We start from the raw sequence: 20,464 nt of genomic DNA, 5'->3' as shown, positions 1-20,464 counted from the left end.
TTTGAATTTTCCTATTTGGATGTAAGATGTTGCCCAAAATTACCATTTATTTGAATGAATTTAAAAGGATATCAATAATAATTTTAAAAAGCTACAAGAGTATGAACATAACAAGGTAAAAAAGTTATTAATCTGTATCGTAGCCATGCTAAATAGCTGCAAGAGGTTGAAAATAACTTGTCTTAAACGCTATAATACCTTAATTCTATAGCGCTTTCCATAACTCTTAAAACGCTATGTTTTTTTAGGACTTTTAATAGCGCCTGATGTTCTAGTGCTCTTAAAAACGCTATTGCTAATGATTAATAGCGTTTTAGTCAGCTATTGATATTAATATTTGTTGTAGTGCCAAATCTCTAAGGATTTTTATGATTTTACAAGCAATCAAATCTTCTCAAATCTTCTTTATAAACTCTAGTTGCTAAAAGTACATTTTTTGAATTTTAATAATTAATATCAACAAATTGCCAAGTCCTAACATATATAATTATCAAAAGCGACCTAGATATATATGATTATCAAATGTGTACCTATATGTCATAGATAGACCATGAACTAGAGGATTATTTCCCTGCGAATGATCATAGTTGAATGTTATAATATAAAGGTCCCCTTCCTGACTTAATTGTATTGTTTTATTATAGGTCAAGTCATCGGTAGGTGAGTTGTGGATATTGATGTATTAAGAGAAGAAAAAAAGAAAACGTAACAAATTTCAGTTCGAGTGGATCAAAATGGCGAGTGCTTGTTCTGCTAAGGGAAACATGTTTACAGTGTTGAGCATTGATGGAGGTGGAATTAGGGGCATAATTCCAGCCATTCATTTGGCCTTTCTTGAATTCAAGCTTCAGGTATATACATGTATCTATATATGTACACACACACACACACACAGATATATAATAGCTTGTACTATACACCTCAATCTTTCTTTTTTAGTATGTTTTCTTAGTATATGTACATAACAAGAAATGGGTACTTGGATTTTTTAGGAATTGGATGGTCCCAATGCAAGAATTGCAGATTACTTTGACATAATAGCCGGAACAAGCACTGGTGGATTAGTCACCACCATGCTTACAGCTCCCAACAAGGACAACCGACCCATGTATGCTGCCAAGGACATCCCGGGCTTCTATTTGGAACACTCCCCTAAGATTTTCCCTCAGAGACGGTAAATTCTAATTTATTGATCATCAGCTATATTTGAAAGTGTCGTGTGTCTTTTTCTTTTTTTTTTTTCCTAATCATTACATCAATGAAAAAAATATGCAAAACCGACCGAACTTAATAAAGATTTGATGGTTTCAAAACAATAAGGTTAATTCTGTTGAACGTCTTTTTTCCCTGTACTAATGTGAGTATGGATTCAGCGGAAATAATTTCTTGACATCGTTAGCAAGTTTCTTTGGGACGGTTATTGGGCCTAAGTATGATGGAAAGTACCTGCGTTCCATGACCAACTCACTTCTAGGCGATCTGACTTTAAAGGAGACTTTAACAAATGTACTCATACCAGCTTTTGATGTCAAGCTTCTCCAGCCTGTGTTCTTCTCCACTAATGACGTATGATATAATTACTAAAATTATTATCTAGTTATATTACATGTTGGAATATTTTGGAGCTTAATAGATCTCAATTAATACGTAATAAATTATGTGTAGGCAAAAGAAAATGCTTTGAGAAATGCTCGACTTGCAGATATTTGCGTAGCAACCTCTGCAGCTCCCACATTTCTCCCCGCGCACTTTTTTACCACTAGTGATAAGGACGGAAAGACTCGCTCTTTTGACCTTATCGACGGTGGAGTTGCCGCAAACAACCCCGTAAGTAAAATTACCATTTTGACCCTGTTCTTTATCCCTATTGAATTATGTATTAAAATAAACTAAATCCTAATTATCTTATTCTTCACCACTATAGTTGTATAATTTCTCGTGCAAAAGTGCTTTTAGGAGTTCCAAAATAATGCTAAACTGAGCCTACTAGTTTTGGGAGAAGATTTCAAGTATGAAAAATGTTCACACTCAAGGGGATAATTATGATAAAATTAGAAATTATCATGTGAAACTATACCAACAAGGGTAAAAATTGGTTAATTCATGTTGTTTTTCTAGCTCTGAGGAAGAGAGAGCTGAGGGCTTTTTTTAACTTTTTTTTTTTTTTTTTTTTTTTTTGAAATGTTTGTTAAGTAATTCAAATTAACAAAATTTTGAATCTTGTCTATAATGGTCAAAAGACAATGTTGGCAATAAACTACATTTCCAGAGGAATAGCGATCAAGAATGAGGAGTTCAATGACATGAAACCTATGGATGGAGAAAGGACCTTAGTGCTATCACTAGGCACAGGCACACCAAAGAATGAAGAGAAGTACAATGCAGCCATGGCCTCCAAATGGGGTGCGTTCAGTTGGGTGTTTGAGAATGGCAGAACACCACTCGTTGACATTTTCGCCGATGCAAGTTCAGATGTCGTTGACTTTCATGTCTCCACTCTCTTCCAATCCCTTCGTTGCAAGAAAAACTATCTCCGGATTCAGGTATTCTAGTTAGAATTTGATTACCGAGTTTGAAAAAAATTGTGCGGTTTTGTGTACTGATTTTGGAAATTAATGGCTAGGATGATACATTGACCGGAAATGGGGCATCGGTTGACATAGCGACTCCACAGAATATGCAAAGTCTTGCAGAGATCGGGAAGAAGCTTTTAGAGAAGCCGATTTCGAGGGTGAATCTGGACACCGGTAGGTATGAGGAAATAAAAGGAGAAGGAATCAATGCAGAGGCTCTTGCCCACTTTGCCAAACGTCTCTCAGAGGAAAGGACACTCAGACGTAAAAACTGAAACTAGTTCGTTTGGTTCGAATAAGAAAATAAACAAGTTTTAAAGAAGTGTGATTTCTCGTTCGAATAAGTCTTCATGATCGGTTGGTGTTATTTATCTTGTATTAGTTATAAAGAAGTGTGATTTCTTTCACGTTTTGTCATGAGACAATCAAAGGTATTTATATATGTATATATAGCAGATGGCCAATATTCCTAGACCTGGTGCAGCCGTCTGACCACACACACACGCAGACACACACACACACACACACACACACACACACACACACATATATATATATATATATATCTATGTATATATAGCTATTTTTTTGTCTCGTCATTTTCTTGCCTCTTGTTTTTGGCAGGCAAGTAGTAAAACAAACAAGTAATTAAGAACTAGCCAATTATCACACACACACACACACAAAACTAAGGCCAACCATAATGGAAGACAGCCAAACAGCCAAAACAGAACAAAAAACCAACAGAGGGCAGAAAATCCCAAAGGAGGCATAGAAAGAGCAAAAAGAGCTCATCTACCTAAGTTATGTGGCAACGATATTGCAGTCCATAATAGAAAAAAATCATGATTAAAACACAGACATAAAACCCTTTAATTTTAGCGTTACAAAACTGGAAATTACTTTTTAACCTCCTCTTTAATTTTTTCTTTCTTGAATGAATACTCTTCATTGTCCATAGAATATGGATTTTTTTAAGTTAACCCTTATGTGTGTGTGTCATTTTTTTTAAATTTTTTTTTTTTCAAGTCATGTTTTTATTGGTCATGTCAAAAGGGCTATGTTTGCCGAAATCAAAAGATATTTTGCAGTAAAAATGGATCACTCACAAAACGGAAAGAAATGCGTCAAACCTTTCACTCCTTCTAATAGGATAAAGCCGGCAAAAGATTTTATAATCCAAAGATTTAATTATATGCGACAATATGCGACATTAACTAAACCATACATAGGAACATCATCGCCATAAGCACTCCTCTGTTTTATAACAAGAATTTATTGGAATACTCACCAGATTATTAACATAATGACATGATTATTCTAAGTCTAGCTAATTTATAAGTTGACCTTGAGTGAAAAGAAAAAAGGAAAACGATTGTACATTTATGCAAAATGGAGTCTCCCAAAAGCTATATGTTGAGGGTGAAGAAGCAAGAGCTGATCAAGATTAAGGAAGAACTAAAGAAAGCCAAAGAAAACGCCACACAATCATGGCTGGACTCTCGTCCTCTGATCGACGACCTCGAGACGCTAAAGTCAAACCTCGAAATTTCGAAAAACAAAGTTTTTATTTTCTCCAATTCTCACGTCTCAGAGCTCGAAAAGGAGCTTGAGACGATGAATGCGGAGATCAAGTCAAGGAAGGAAGAAGAGCTCGAAGCGACGAAGAAGGCCAACGAAGTAACTCAGGCTCTAGACCAACTACGCGAAGAGATGGAAAGCTTGAAGCGTTTCACGGGCAACAAACGACAGAAGAAGTTGAAACTGAAGCGGGTTCTGAGGCTGCAGAGGCAAAGACTTCGGTCGTTGCAGTTGAGAATAGAGGCTGCACGGAAAGATATAGAAGCGTGCGGCGAATCCCGAAAAGAAGCGCTCCGGTATTTGAATATTGCCCCCGAAACGATAATGGAAAAGGAGGGTGTTGATGATCATGGTCAAGTTCTATTAGTACTCTCTCATGAAGAGTATATGGCTCGGAAGAAGAGAGTCGACGAGGAGAATTCACTAGCGGATTGGCGTGTTTCGGTCTCGGTGGAGCAGAAGATGGAGGCCGAGAAGAGCCGGGACTTGGCTAAGGCTAAACTGAGGGAATTGAAGTTATGGAAGAGGGCGAAGGGAAGAAGGGATGTTAGAGAAAGTGAAGGAGATCATATTGATATTGAAAGAGTTGTGGTTGAAGAAGAAGAAGAAGAAGATGACAAAAGAGAGGTTACGGCAGTTATTTCCATTGCTCAACCTAAGAAGGAAGATTTCCAAGTACCCGAGGTGAGAAGATCAGCAAAGACTACAAAAACGAAGAAGAAGAAGAAGAAGAAGAAGAAGATGGTTAAGGAAAAGAAGAGATCCATTTTCTGGCAAATGAAGCAGTGTTTTGTGCTAAACATAATTAGAAGATTGTTTCGTTGAATCAGGGTATTTACCTAAAAGTCCTCAACTTTTCACGGTTTGGAAAACTGTTCCCTTGGTTTAATTTCGATAAAGTAATTTTGAATTCAATACGTGTTGCAAAGTGTTCCTGAATTGATGATCATTATTAAAATTTAGATGGAAACACTCTCGTCATCTCGTGTATGTTATCATTTGAAGAAATAGACTTGAATCAGTACATCATGTCTTATGCATATAAGAAAAATTGCGTTGTATGCCACAAAAATCTAATAGCATTACATTTATATGATCTAATTTTTCATTATCTTTGTTGATTTTGATATTGTATCAGACTATTTTCTGAAACCAGTTATGTCATTTTTATGGAGAAGAAATAAGTTAAGCCTATTGGCAGAGTTTTTACTTTTGCTTTTAGTCAGTAGAATAAAAAAAGTAAAAGCTATGATTTTTTAGTAAGTGTTTGAAACAAAGAGCTTAATGGATCAAAATAATTTTTAAATTTTTTAATAAGTAATAAAAGTATTGGAATTAAGTTTATAATGCCTTAATTAAACTCTAGTACAAGTATCAAACTCTATTCAGAAGTACATTTTTTAGAAGCTACAATTTTTAACTTTGACTATAAGTTATTCTGAAAAGTTAAAATACTTTTAACAGATCATACAAATACTTCCAAAAGCAAGTTTTGGACCTAAGAAATCAAAAGTAACTTTCAGAAAGTTCTCCCAAACAGGCCCTTTGTCTAATATCTTACTATGATATATTTTGATGAATTAAGTGCTATAAATATATTGGGTGATGTAAATATAAAGATGATATTTTTTAAAGGATATTTTTACAATTCTCCCTATATATATGGGTGCGTAATTTCAAATTTCAACATCTTTCATCCATTTAATGGTATCACGCAACAATATTTATAAAAAGTTCATGAAACGATTTGTCAATTATTTATTCACTAAAAATTCAGAGAACATACGCGGTTAAGAGTACCCCAAATCTTAATTAATTTACCCTAAATCTTAATTTATTTATTTATTTTTAATAAGTCCGCTTGGCACCCCAGGTTTTGAACCTGGACTAGCCCCAGATGGCAAAAAAAAAAAAAAAAAAACTTTTTTCATGATGGATCTATATTGATAATGCAAGTCTTTAAATATTATATTATGTCAATATCACATTTTCATAAAATATACAGAAATTTATGAAAATCTAACAATTTAGGAATAAGATATATACACATATATATATATATATAAATATTCAATGCTACTAAATATTTAATTTATTGTAGTTTAACGTTTTCTTTTTCTGAAAAAAAAAGGATGAAGTCGCGACATAACAAAGTCCTCTGCGGGTGCTATAAATTGGAGTACTTTTCACGTGGGCAGCTACTAGAAAAATCAGTTAATGAAGACAAAAAAAAAAAGACCATTATGGCTGCTGGACTATCGATCGGAAGCTTCTGCAGCTTTGACTTATACAAGAACTTTAGCAATATTTCAGGACGACATGGCCTTCAAATGTTGGTATTTCTGTAAAAATCAATGTAGAAAGAGATGAAGAATTATATATGAAGACGTTGGTATTTAATTACTGATCACAAAAGGTTATGAAGACGTTGGATCTTTGACAAGAACACCATTTTTTTTTCCCTTTTTAATCGAGAGTTATTATATGTGGTAAAATACTAAAAAAAGAAAGAAAAAAAAAAAAAAAAACTACGGATAGGGGTAGTTCCAACAGTCATATTCAATTTCATCAAGTTCTGTGAACTTATCATCTTATTCATACTCTACCATAAAATTCTATAAAGTTAATATTTAACGTAAGTTTTGTTTTGTTTTGTTTGAAGTTGTTGGGTCCCGTAGAATCGATGGTGACGATCGAATTCTAGAAGGTTTCGGCATTATCTCCAACGATGTGTGACGATCGAATGTGCTCAATCAAGCTCGAACAACATTGTATTATTGTACCATTTTTTGTTGCCAATAAACCATCATGGGCTCTTATACAACAAGCAAAACAAGATATAATAAACCATCATGGGCTCTTATACAACAAGCAAAACAAGATAAATATCCGAAAAAAGAAACAAAGGAAAAAAGAGACAAAAACCTGTATAAATTTGAATTTTTAATCTATTAATTAAATAATTTAGTTAAATAATTTTATCAATTAAAATGGTATTAATTAAGAATAGGGATAAAAATTTAAACCCTTAAACTCTATAAGTAAGTTCAACAATTTTCTCACACAAAAATAAGAGATTAATTGAAATATTGGTGGGATCAGGAAATGTTAAATAGTTGATATATAGAAAAGGGTATTGGGCTTGTGGGTACTGTTTCTCTGGGTTTTATATTCTAAGGGAAGTAATCCAAACTAAACTAGTAAGTGATTCACGAGTGGGGAAAACACTCAAAAGGCTTGGTTAGTAGCGAAAGCTTATATTAGATAAATAAAATAAAATAAATAAAAGGGAATAGATTTATTTCAAAATTGTTATATTTCTCATGAATAAACAACGAGACTGAAAGTTTAACTAGAAAAGGTCACAGATGCTTACATTTAAAAATTGTTAAGATTTCTCATTAATTTGGGAAATTTTAACGAGTCGAGTTAATTTGCCGAATTGAAACCTGGAGCTATTAATATCTTCACAATTATCTCAACATTGACGTAATTTTTAAAAGAGGTTAATGTTCACTTTATTTTATTTCAGGAGAAGAGTTGTTCCTTCTAATGATTTGCCCTTAAAAATAACTTGATTAATGAAAGCATATTTTTACCAGGACTAGTTTTTAGTATAAGAAGAGAATTCTTTACCACTTGAGAACCGAAAGTTGGTTAGAGTGGCCCCTAATACATAAGGTCATCTCCAACCCAGTGCTACTTGTGCGCTGGGTTGGCCTCATCTGGCATGGCCATCTCCAACCCTGCGCTACATCTGTGAGCCAGCTTGTCAGGGCTGGCGCACAGCTACAGCACCGCCCCCATGGGGCGCGGCACTGGTCACGCGCTATAATAGCACTTCTTTTTTTTTCGTTTTTATTAGTTTAAAGGCCAAATGTTTTTTAAAATTCTTAATTTATTCCCTAAATTTATAACAAAAACAATTATTTTTTATCCCAGTTTTCTATTTTTATGATTTTTGTTAAAGCATTTTGTTATAAAATGAAGCAAAATTAATATGTTCAATGCAAAAACTAAATTACATATATTCATATTCTAAAAAAAAATTACATATATTCATAAATTAAAAACCAAACATTGATACATAATGCATAAATAAGAAAAACATAATGTTAAAAACCAAACGTTATTTCTTGGAGTTGGTCAAATAATAATTCATTTTATTGCATTAATAGTAATTTATATTTCTTGGAGTTGGTCAAATAATAATTCATTTCATTGCATTAATAGTAATATATGTGCATAATTGGTGAAATTAGAATAAATTTAAATTGTTGGGAATTATATAAAAAAGAATATACTGAGAATATTCCTTGTAGAGTAATGTTTAGTGTAAATAGATTGGAGATAAACTTTTTAAGTGACGTAGTAAAATTACTCTATTTCAGAGATAAAACAACTCTAAAATAAGAAAATGGGTTAGATGGCCTAAGGAGACGATTGGTTCATGGATTAAAATCATGTGATTAGAACCATTTTCGATTTACGTATATTTTTTATGAGAAAAAATATTATAATAAATCATAAACCACGATTCAAATTATGGTATGAATCTGCTTACCAAACGTCTCTCTGAGTTCTTTGAGCACGTTAAGACTACTTAAGCCTGCATGAAACCATAAATATGGAGATTCCGTAAGAGTAAGTACTGTTCATACGTACTTCTAGTACTAAAAAAGTTGTACGGACGTCAGAATTGCCCGCTGGTAGGGGAGACCTAAAGTTGTTGAGTATATGACGAAAGACGAAGAATGAAGAGTGTATATAGACCGAAGTCAATCACGGCTTCTTCATACATTCAACATTAAAATTATAAAAAAAATTTAAATTACTATGAAACTTACAACGAAGCGGACCATGCCTTAGAAGACCATTATTTTTCTGACTTCTTCAATGTTTCTTTCTTCCTTAACAAAAATTTTGCTCCACCACAACATTATATAAGTCGATATCTATTTGTATATTTCCCACATTGAGTTCTTTTCTTGCTAAAGATCGAGAAGGCATCATCTTCATATTGAGTTTCTTTTATTCTCCAAACATTAATTTTCATTTAATTAATATCATCAATTGGCATGGCGAGTACAAAAGCCAACAATTGTTCTGGAAAGACAAAGACGTTCACAGTGTTGAGCATTGACGGCGGCGGGATTAGGGGCATAATTCCAGGCACTCTTCTTGCCTTTCTTGAATCCAAACTTCAGGTAATCAATTAATTTGTGCTACTTCATTGTAGAATTTAGATCTTTGGTCTGTTTTAATCTCGTATTTTGTTCGTAATGATCTCAAGAATACTAGCAAGCTTTACATCCATGTACGTATATGCATTTTCAGGAACTCGATGGACCAAATGTGAGAATAGCAGACTATTTTGACATAATTGCTGGAACGAGCACCGGAGGGTTGGTCACCGCCATGCTTACAGCTCCCAACCCTAAGGATAACGGCCGACCCTTGTTCGCTGCAAAAGACATCAACGACTTTTACTTGCAACACACGCCTAAGATTTTCCCTCAAAATAGGTAAACACACAGAAACACACACACACATTTATTTGTTATAGAAAAATATACAGTCTAAACTATAGGAAGTTCTTGTATTTATTTATAACATACTAAGCAATCTTAAATTTGAAATAATGTTACAGAGACTTTATGACAGCCATAACAAGTTGGCTTGACGCGTTCTCGGGGCCTAAGTACGACGGAAAGTATCTGCATTCGCTGCTAAACAGCCTGCTAGGAGACCTCACTCTCAAACAGACCCTAACAAATGTTGTCATCCCTGCTTTTGATATCAAGCTCCTCCAACCTGTGATTTTCTACACCCATGATGTACGTATACGATTTGTATCAGCAAAGGAACTATATATGCTATATATGCGTCACCGGTTATGATTGTCGCCATTGATTTTTAACTGATAATGAAATAGTAGGATAATTAAATTTGGACCTATATTTTATCACATGTGACATGTATTTTATTACATTTTTTACGTGACATTTGCTTAACCGGTAATATTGTAGTAAAATTCAAAACATTCCTTAGTAAGATTATGGTTGGAACTAATTTAAACTGACCTTGTTAACCAGTAGTACAATTTATGTGCAGGCAAAAGAAAATGCTTTGAGAAATGCTCGACTAGCAGATATCTGTATTAGTACCTCTGCGGCTCCCACTTATCTCCCCCCACACAAATTTACGACTCGCGATGGCAATGGGAAGACTCGCGATTTTGATCTCATTGATGGTGCCGTCGCTGCAAACAATCCCGTATGTTACTTAATGAGTATATATGGAGTATTGTCAAATCATATTGTTGCTTAATCAAATGATACACATACAGGAACTAACTAATATTATTATATGAAAATTGAAGACAATGCTGGCGATAAACCCTTTAATCAGAGAAATCGCGAAAGAAAATTCAGAGTCAGGAGTCATAGAACAAGAGGGGAAAAGGATATTAGTGCTATCACTAGGAACAGGTGCACCAAAGCTTGAAGAGAAGTACAATGCAGCCAAGGCCTCCGAATGGGGTTTGCTTAATTGGGTGTTCAACAATGGCAGCACTCCAATCGTCGACATCTTCAGCGACGCGAGTGCTGATGTCGTTGATCTTCTTGTGTCCAATATCTTCCAGGCCCGTAATCACCAGAAAAACTACCTCCGTATTCAGGTATACTTTTTTTTTTTTTTTTTGCAATATATATATATATATATATATCCCATCAATTTTCATTTTTTCTCTAGGAAACATTTATATAATACACTGTACTATATTATATGGTTATATATTGTATAAATTAATAGTATTACTTACCTGTTGTTGGACATAATTAACTTATAGGATGACAATTTGGTTGGCAATGAGTCATCGGTGGATATAGCGACAAAGGAGAATCTGCAAAGACTAGTAGAGATTGGGAAAAAGCTGTTAGAAAAGCCAGTTTCGAGGGTGAATCTGGAAACCGGCAGATGCGAGGCTATTGTCGGAGAAGGGACCAATGCCGAAGCTCTTACCAAATTCGCTGAACTTCTTTCCGAGGAAAGGAAGCTCCGATCCACTAAATGAAAAATGAAAATCTCTCCATTCTTTTTTATTTTATTCGTGCTTATTTGTATACTTGGAAAAAAAAAAAAAGGAAGTTAATTCTTTTAAGCTAGCTTTATCGTGGTGATTTTATTACTTGTCCTATAAGATAAAGCTATAGCGAAATGGTTTTTTGTAAACTTGCCTTTCTTTAATAAAATTTCGTATCCAGGTAATTAAAAAAATTAAGCTCATTTTTAGTCCTAAATTATAGTTCAAGATTTAAATTTTGCGCTCGACTCTTAAAATGTCTCAGAACAAATCCACATCTGCTAAATTGTCTAAATTTTACAGTTTTTGTCCATCTGATTATTAAAATCTCAACACAAAAATGCACAACTAGTACTTTTTAATATTCGTGCTCTAACACGTAAAAGTAAAAATGTTAACTCCCACTAAGTCGCACATGGTCCTTATAACGTGCCTTCTTAACTTTAAGATTTTGACATTTTGGACTACTTTGGGATAATTCCATATTGGGGACTGGTTCTATGATATGTTTTAAAATCCATTATATGGACCAACTAAATAAGATGTAGACTATGGTTTGGGAACTAATGAGATTAACTCTAATTAAAAACATAATTTTGGGCATGCATGTTATCATATATGATGCTTAATACCTTGTTTTTTTACAGCTCAAATTACAACTCAAGTTCTTTCGTTATAATATTTTTTCTCGTAAAAATTTAAATTTAATTTTTTTACTATAGTGTTTTCTCTCACACAAAAAAAAAAAGTTTGAGTTGTAGAAAAAAACACCCCCTAAGTTTTCTCAGAATCATATTTTGGCTGCATGTGACAAAGAATGACACATTGACCGTAAGCGAGTCGTCGTTGACATGGCAACTGAGGAGAATATGAAGAGGCTTGTGATTGGGAAAAAGATGTTGGAGAAGCCAGTCTCAAGGCTGAATTTGGAAACCAGTGAGTTTGAGACAATTGAAGGAGAGGGTACCAACGCAGAAGCTCTTACACAATTTGCCAAACTTCTCCCGAGGAAAGGAAACACAGGAGTTCAAACAAAGGAAAGCTTCGTAATATTTTTATATTTCTACCGCTTCTGATTATTCCACAAGCTAGTACTAGGACACATGTACATAACTTACAAGAAAGTTATCCTAATTAATTCTAAAGTCGGGTTGATTAACTTTGGTAATTAATTAGAAAGTTATTTAATTGCGCTATACAATTCTACAAGGGCAGTTTTTAAAAATACATTTAAAATAGAACTCATTTTTATTTGTACCCCTTAACATTAGTCCATATATTTTTAACTTTTAAACTAGAATACCTAGTCAAGGGGTAGTGTTTTTTAAAAGTGGTATTTTTAATAAGTCAATTACTTAAAGAGGTAAAATCTCTTAATTTTTTTAATTTTCTTTTCTGCAATCTAGATGCATAATATCATATATGTTTTTTTTTTTTTTTGTAATTTTTCTTTTTTAAATATGGCTGTATTCTCATTCAGCTGAAGAAAACATTGCTTTGAAATAAACAAATATTATTGATAACTCTAAGAAATTAGAGTTATCTAATGGTTTTCTAGCTCAAAAGTTGCTTGACCAAGAGTGATTTTATTGGTTTCTTTTGTGTTTTAACTTACATTTTTCAAATTTTACACTTACTAGGGTTGAATTCTGTATTTGTGCTCTTCATGAAGTAAATTGAGGATTTTGAATCAAAAAGAGCAAGAAAAATGTTTAAGACTTGTGTGTGTGCTTTGCAGGAAATTGGTGGGCTGAATGTCACAGCATTATGCTTTAGCAATCTAAGAACAACTAGCACATGAATGACATCAGCACATTACTTGGAGAAAGCAGACAAAAATTCATGTGAGCTGGTTGGGCAGGTGTCAGTGTGGACCACTGCACCCATCATCAAGTGACACCTCAACCCTCCTTTTGTTGCCCTAGAATGGATTATTCTCCAAGTGAGGCAAGCAGCCGCCAAGTACGTAAGGAAATATAGAGAGAAGAACAAAACAGAAAGTACCTCCTCCAGAATTTAGAAAGTATCAGAGACGTGAGAGAAGGGAAGAAGGCAGAAGGTTGAATGAAGCAAGGCCGGACAACGAGAGATCCAAGATCCAGCTGAAATTCTTTCTTCTTTCTGTTAGCTTAATTCTCTTTTGTTATTTGGATATTAATTTAGCCATGAAATATTCTAGAATTTTAGATCTTGTAAATGTCAGTATGAACTAATTTGTTTTAGCTAGGCCTACTAATAGAACCAAGGTTGTAAGAATGACAATTTGTTTCTAAAATGCTATTGAGTTACTTTTTCTATTCATTCATGTGTGTTAATGCCTATTTCTATTCTTGACTGGCCATCAATTATAAGATGCAAGATTAAGATTAATACAGGAAATGTTAGATTTAATCGGATCCAACATGGATGATGCATGTTCAATAACCTTGTCTTAGTTGTTGATTAGTGGATGGTCTAGTAATATATTATTCACCTTGCATATATTAAAGAAACCTGAGCTTAGATATGCATTCTGAGAACTTGATTCACATAGGAATATGCTGGAAATGATTTAAAGAATATTTAGTCATAATTAATTCGGAAGAATTTTATGCAGTAAAGGAGTTTCTGTTAACATGGTTCATAAATGTTGTAGCATTTTGGTAACATTTTCAAGCGGACTTGCAATTGAGGGAAAATTAGTAGACCTAGCTTATTTAATTCGTTGATTTACAAACCATAATTACATTCTTGCTATTTTTAGTCACTTTTGACCGCGTTTATTTTGTACCCATTTCTTTACATCATTTTAGTGAATTTCTGATCAACTCATTCTTTACTCGATTTGTTGATTGCATAACTTCTACAACATATTATTGGTTATTCAATCTTCATAGGAACGATATCCGTACTCTAATATACTTTATTATTTATATGATCTGTGCACTTGCAGAATCAAATAACAATTATTTATACATAAAACTGCAACTATCAATTTATTTATATATACACACACCGATAGCTATATAACAAAACTAATGGAAATTGGGAAGAGCACAGTTAGTAAAAATGTAAAATAGACAAACACGACGACGAAGACTTCCCCAGTCCCCAAAACGACGAAGACTTTCGACGCTATATATGGTAGTTTTCACATGGGCAGCTGTGGGGAAAAATAATAATTAATAACACAGTAAGAGGAAAAAGTGACCAATAGGCTGCTGAAACGTGACAGATTAGGATTTGAACTCGGAAACTTCTGCATCGTGTACCTCTGAATAATCAAACCTAGAGAATATTCAGCCACAAAGATCAAGTCAAACGTAGAGAATTAATAAAGTGAAAGCCCAAGCAGAAGAAAATGAACAACATACATGGCTTTTAGGTAGGATTCCGATCTCAATTAGTATTTAACCAATCATATTATATTATATTATTTTATAATAAATACAAAAAAATTAATTAAGAAATAGTTTAAATTTTTTACAAAATATGACATGATATGATTTAATAAACATCAATTAAGACACTAAAATTAAACAAAAATCTCAGTCATTTTAATAATACAATTAGCTAAAACTACTTAAAAGTACGCTTATGTAATTGGTTATATGGATAAGTTCTCCGTAAGAAAATAGGATGAAACCGTGGAATTAAACAACCCCAACAAATTAATTCATGAGAACTTCCAATTAGAACAACTATTTACATTACTAGTAAGAATTATTGTTTTGACTGTTGTCTTATCTGTGAGTAGGTGCAGTTTTGTATCGTATGTTGTAAATTTTTAATATGAAAACACGCATAATAAATAGCTGACAAACTAATCTAACAACTAAAATAACAGTTATTTCTATCAGTAGATAGTTCCAATCATAATAAAAGTTCTCTAAGTCCCATTTATTTTACCGATTCAAGTTTAGAATTCAAGTTTTACTATAGTAAATATCTTTTAAAAACAATAATATCTAACTTTTTTACTACAGTAAAAAAGTCTCACATAAAGTCACGTCTCAACTCGAATCAGTGAACTAAACGGGCCCTAAATATATCACCACAAATAAGTTTTGAAAGGAAGTTTACGAGAATACGAAAATAAAGAAATATTTGGCATATCTAATCATCAAGGACAGCTTAAAATTAGTAGTGCCAATCTCTCTGGTTGAAGTACATACAGGAGTTAAGGGAGGCAGGAAACAAATTTCGCCCTTTATATATAGGCGAACAAGATAAGGTGTAAAATTTATTTTTGCCCCCCGAATTTTTATCAATTCTTCTGTTACATTCCATTCAATCAAGGCTGACGTGACACTAATAAAAGAGTAAAAAGTTAATTTAAGTTATTATCTTACTTATTAAATGAATTGATTAATAAACCCAAATTATTAGATAATAGAAAAATAAAATTAACTCTCTTTCTCTTCCATTGTTGTTTCTCAAAAGCTTTTGACCATAATCTGAACGTGAAAAGATCTCTAAATTTCTACTTTACCCATCAATTTTTTCCGCATTATATTTGAGCTAGTACACATAAGTCCCACGGTGATTGTGATTCCTTCTTGCTCCTTTATTCTTCCCTATAAAAATGGAGCAAACCAGCAACCATTCCATCCTGTACAAAATGGTAGCGCTGAGTGTCACTGGCATGGAGGAAGAAGCATGGCAGGTGGAATTTGGGGCAGCTTCACGGTGCTTCTTGTGGCTCTGGGCGTATGTTGGATCTCGTCAGGAACTCGTGCGGTGGCTGCTGACGGCATCAACGGGGCAGCATTTGGGGCTGCTCGACGACGGCTGCGAAGCGTTCGGGGGCGGTGGAGGGAGCTCGCATATGGGTGCTGCTCGATGGTGTTGTACGGCAGCGATTTGGGCATGCCGGCGGTGCTTCTCCATAGATTCCTCTCAGTTTTTTAAGTGAGCATTAGATTTTCTGAATGGGCATTTTGGAGTTCTATAAAATACTTCGTAAATATTTAATTTTTTAATTTAATATTAGGAGTAATTTTAGGTTTTAGCATGGTTTTTGTTAATAATTAAAAAGTTCTAGTTGAAATTAGAACTTTTAAATTAGTTTTTATTCTTTAACTAGTGCCACATCAACCTTAATTGGACGGAAGGTAACAAAAAGGACATTTTCGCTAACGTTTTAAAGTTTGAAGGGTGTGCATGTCAATTTTTAAAGTTCAAGAGGTAAAAATTGAATTTATCCTAATAATCATAATAATAATAATAATAATAATGATGTTGTGTGAGAAAATATGTGTTGACACGTTGGATGACGACCATGCTCCATGTGGTCCTATACTTGCCACGTCAGGTAGCTGTCGACGCCTAAAACTCATTTCCCTCTCCATCTGGTGAAAAGGCCGATCATATGGGATGATTCATGAGACCGTCGACCCTCATACAGTCGAGGCTTGCATGATTTGTTCGCAGCAGGAGCAGTACCGTGATGGGGTCAACCGAGACAGAGGCCACGCCTTGTGAAGTATAGTGTAGGCGCAGAGGGCAGAACGCATGAGTATGGGTCCATGTCTCAAGAAAGATCTCTGAGGTGACAAGGGGGAAATGTCTAGGTTACGTCTGGGTTTAAAGAAGGTTAGTAGCACAAGAAATGATTACCTGCCCATAAATCGCCTAAAACGGACCAATGGAAATCACAGAGGATCCGCAGAACCGCAATAGTGGACAAACTGGGTGAGTGAACAGTACAAAAGGAGTTGAGAGGCTACGGCCTAAGCATGTAGGATCATAGGCTACTTGAGAGAAACCATCAAAAAACTCCCCGGGACAGTCCGACCCAAAAGATACCCATATATAATCTGCAAGCTATAAAAGGGGCAAAGCCACAGAGAGAAAGAGAGAGCTTTTTGTAATCTCAAAAGCACAAAAAGAAAAATACAAGAACCAGTGGATGTAGCTTTTTTTTTTTGATAGAGTGAACCACTATAAACCCGTGTGTCTCTTTACTTGCGTTTTAACGATAAATCAATACATCTTTCAATGTACCTAAAAAACAAACACTATTAGTTGCATAAATCTGAGAAAATAATTAGTTTTGGCTGGTAACCCAACGAACCACTGAGTGGTAATCTGGCGTAATCTTGTTGACAAAATTCCACAGTCAACAATTGGTGACTCCACTGGGGACCAAACCCAGAATCTCTGGTTCGTGCGTTTGGGATCCGAGACGACTAAGAAATAACCAACGATCATGCCTCCAAGAAGAGGGAAAAATGGCGCCGTGAATCAAGGTAGCCAAACGGAGGAGAACGCCGCGCATCCGGCCAACGGTGGGGGCGGATGAGATCAACCCAACCAGGGGAATCAACCCCTAGTGAGGAACGAAACTCCACCCCCGAGTATGCCACAACATGACCCAGTATAGATGCAAGTCTAGTTGAATGCTCTGACCGACTTAGTTCGAGGGTTGATGACCGCCGTCGAGCGAATGGACGGGAGAAGCTCCATGCCTCCTCTAGAGTACGCCCTGAGACCAACGGGTGCCGCCATGGTCGGGAACCAGAACGCTGGTGACCAGCACGGTGCTCCGGAAGGCATCGGGGCAAGTGAAAATGCTTAAGGGGATAATCTGAGGCCTCGACCATCCAAGTCCCTCGGCAGCCAACAAAGGGGCGCCAGGCGACGAGCCCAGGAGAAAGGAGCAGTCAGAGGTCTGGATAACCCTAAAGCGCCACCTCAAAACCCAGGCAAGAATATCCCATGAGATTCAGGGTCGGTGTAAAGGGGCAGAGACCTGAGGAATAAGCTGGATGCCAAGAAGGCAGAAGCCTCAAAAGGGGTCAGTTCTGCAATCTCAACGGAGGAGGCAAAGGCCATCATGGAAGAGGTGGCGAGCTTAGAAGAAAAGCTCACAGGTGATGTCGCCGGTTTGAAGAATGATGTGAAAAGCCATGTGAGTCACCTGCAAAGAACCTGGGGCAAGTGGCGGAGGTGGTTAATGTCGACATCGCTTCTAGTCGAACTCATGGCCACTTTCCGCAGAAATCATGGCACCACCTCTCCTAGACAAATACAAGTCCCCGTCGATCCCACTATACGATGGCAGAGGAGATCTCGACGACCATCTGGAGATGTACACGGGACACATGCTTCTGTATGGATACACAGAGGAAATAATGTGCCGAGCGTTCCGGAACCACTTGACGGATTCTGCCCGAAGATAGTTCCGGACACTCAAACCAGACTCTATCTCCAGCTGGGAAAAATTGAAGGAAGCTTTCTCCTTCCAGTTTATCAGGGTAAAAAAAGTATATGCCGCCGAAGCAAAATCTGACAATGGTTTACCAAAAACCGAACGAATCATTAAAAGAGTAGCTGGCAAGGGACGGTGAAGCCATCCCCACTACAACAAATATGACAGATTGAGAGGCTCTGATGGGGGCTCTATCTAGTATGAAAAAGAGCACGTTGTTTAAATGCGACCTGAACCAAAAGCCGCCAGCCACCTACAAAGAGTTATTAGCACGGGCGCACGGATATATCAACGCCGAAGAAGCTGAAGCAAATGATCCCGAGCACAGATCCAATAAAAATAAAGGAACGGAGCAAGGGTCAACCTCGGGAAAACAAAATAATAAAAAATGGTGAGGTGGAGGAAACTGAGACAAACAGGTCGCGTTGGTGTCGAACACTCCAGAAATGAAGAAGCTAAGGCAAGAGGAAAATCAGAAGCCTTGCCTAGTCTAACGCTATGATTCCTACCATGAGCTAACCGTAGGGGTCGAAGAGGTGTTCAATTAGGTCAGCAGAGGAAACTTGTTGCGCCGATCAAAACCTATGAAGTGAGATCCAAACCGAAGGAATTAAAATAAATACTTCAGGTTCCATGGAGACGTCGGCCACAACACCAACGACTGCACCGACCTTAATGATGAGATCGAAAGACTAATCCGCGAAAGGGAGGTTGTAAGAATTTAAAGCTTATAGGAGATGCCATGGTCACGAAAATGATGGTCGGCGCCGGGAGGATAATTAGTTGGGAGAAGACCGTGAGCCAGTCGGTGTCCTAAGGACCATCCATGGATGACCATATCTTGGGGGGAATTCAAGGGGATCCCAAAAGAATTACGTCCACGAGGCAAGATAGGTGTACCAAAAGAGGTTTTGGAACCTTTCAACTGCCAAGCCAACAAAGACAGTAAAATTCAGTGGTATTGAAGTGGTATTCACCGAAAAAGATGCGAACGGGGTCTATTTCCCCCATAATGATGCCATGGTCATAAAGGATGTGATTGGATACCACACCGTACGTAGAATCCTCATGGAAAATAGAAGCTCGGTGGACATCTTGTACTCTGATTGCCTGAAAAATATGGGAATCCCAAAGGAACAACTGGAGAAAACATCCCGACTATTATACGGGTTCACACGGGACTCGGTTGTCCCCCAAGGAACGATTAGGCTACCTATAACCGCATGAGAGAAGCCTAGGCAAACAACTACGATGGTGAATTTTGTGGTAATTAAATGGGGCTCACAGTACAACGCCGTGATCGGGAGGCCGACTCTTCAGGCACTAAGAGCAATAACATCCGTCTACCATCAAAAGGTTAAGTTTCCAACCCCTAATAGCGTAGGAGAAATGAAGAATAATCAATACGAATCTAGGGTTGCATACTCAGATGCCATATGAGAATATGATCAACTAGGGAGACAGGAAGCAAGAATGGTACATCAGGGACCAGTTGAGGACATAGATCCTAGAGTCGAAGAAGAGATTACATGATCCCAACCAATCGATCAGTTGGTGGAAATCCGGGTAGATGACGAGGAGCCGACGAGAGCACTAAAAATAGGCTCGGATTTGCCCCCAGCGCTTAAAATCGAAGTTGAAGATTTCCTGAAGAAAAATCTGGATGTGTTTTCCTAGGCGCATGCTGATATGGTAGGGATCGACTCTGAAGTCATGTGCCACGCTTTGAACGCCGACCCCTCTTATCCTTCTAAACGCTAAAAGTGTCGACCGATGAATCCGGGGAGGTACGAGGCATTGAAATTATAATTAATATATTATATAACTATAACGTGTATAATACACTATAATATTATAATTATAATATTATAATAATATTTAATTATATTAATTATTATACTATTATTGATATAATAAATATAATTATATCAATATAATAAAATGTAATAATATTATTGTAATATTATTAATATAATAAAGATAATTATATCAATACAATATAATATATAATATATTATAAAATAATAATTA

General features: G+C 35.8%; 3 protein-coding genes across 3 annotated transcripts; all 3 read left to right on the top strand.

Moving 5' to 3' along the window:
* The first annotated feature begins 644 nt into the window (after positions 1-644).
* LOC21387472 (patatin-like protein 2) lies at positions 645-2,987 on the top strand. The gene is made up of 6 exons (XM_010104281.2): positions 645-851; positions 993-1,174; positions 1,374-1,566; positions 1,666-1,827; positions 2,241-2,543; positions 2,624-2,987. Exons 1-6 carry the CDS (start codon positions 735-737, stop codon positions 2,846-2,848), a joined length of 1,182 nt encoding a protein of 393 aa, XP_010102583.1. The 5' UTR covers positions 645-734; the 3' UTR covers positions 2,849-2,987.
* Positions 2,988-3,965: 978 nt separating this feature from the next.
* Positions 3,966-5,304, top strand: LOC21387471 (protein WEAK CHLOROPLAST MOVEMENT UNDER BLUE LIGHT-like 3). The gene is made up of 2 exons (XM_010104280.2): positions 3,966-4,838; positions 5,293-5,304. Exons 1-2 carry the CDS (start codon positions 3,966-3,968, stop codon positions 5,302-5,304), a joined length of 885 nt encoding a protein of 294 aa, XP_010102582.2.
* Positions 5,305-9,159: 3,855 nt separating this feature from the next.
* Positions 9,160-11,331, top strand: LOC21387470 (patatin-like protein 2). Its single transcript, XM_010104279.2, has 6 exons — positions 9,160-9,361; positions 9,492-9,679; positions 9,805-9,991; positions 10,269-10,430; positions 10,537-10,836; positions 11,008-11,331. Exons 1-6 carry the CDS (start codon positions 9,233-9,235, stop codon positions 11,230-11,232), a joined length of 1,191 nt encoding a protein of 396 aa, XP_010102581.1. The 5' UTR covers positions 9,160-9,232; the 3' UTR covers positions 11,233-11,331.
* Positions 11,332-20,464: the final 9,133 nt, after the last annotated feature.

This window comes from Morus notabilis, unplaced genomic scaffold, assembly GCF_000414095.1.
Source record: "Morus notabilis unplaced genomic scaffold, ASM41409v2 Scaffold2021, whole genome shotgun sequence".
NCBI classification, from domain to species: domain Eukaryota; kingdom Viridiplantae; phylum Streptophyta; class Magnoliopsida; order Rosales; family Moraceae; genus Morus; species Morus notabilis.
Note: the sequence above shows the minus strand (reverse complement) of the source record. Positions and strands in the feature narration are given on the sequence as shown.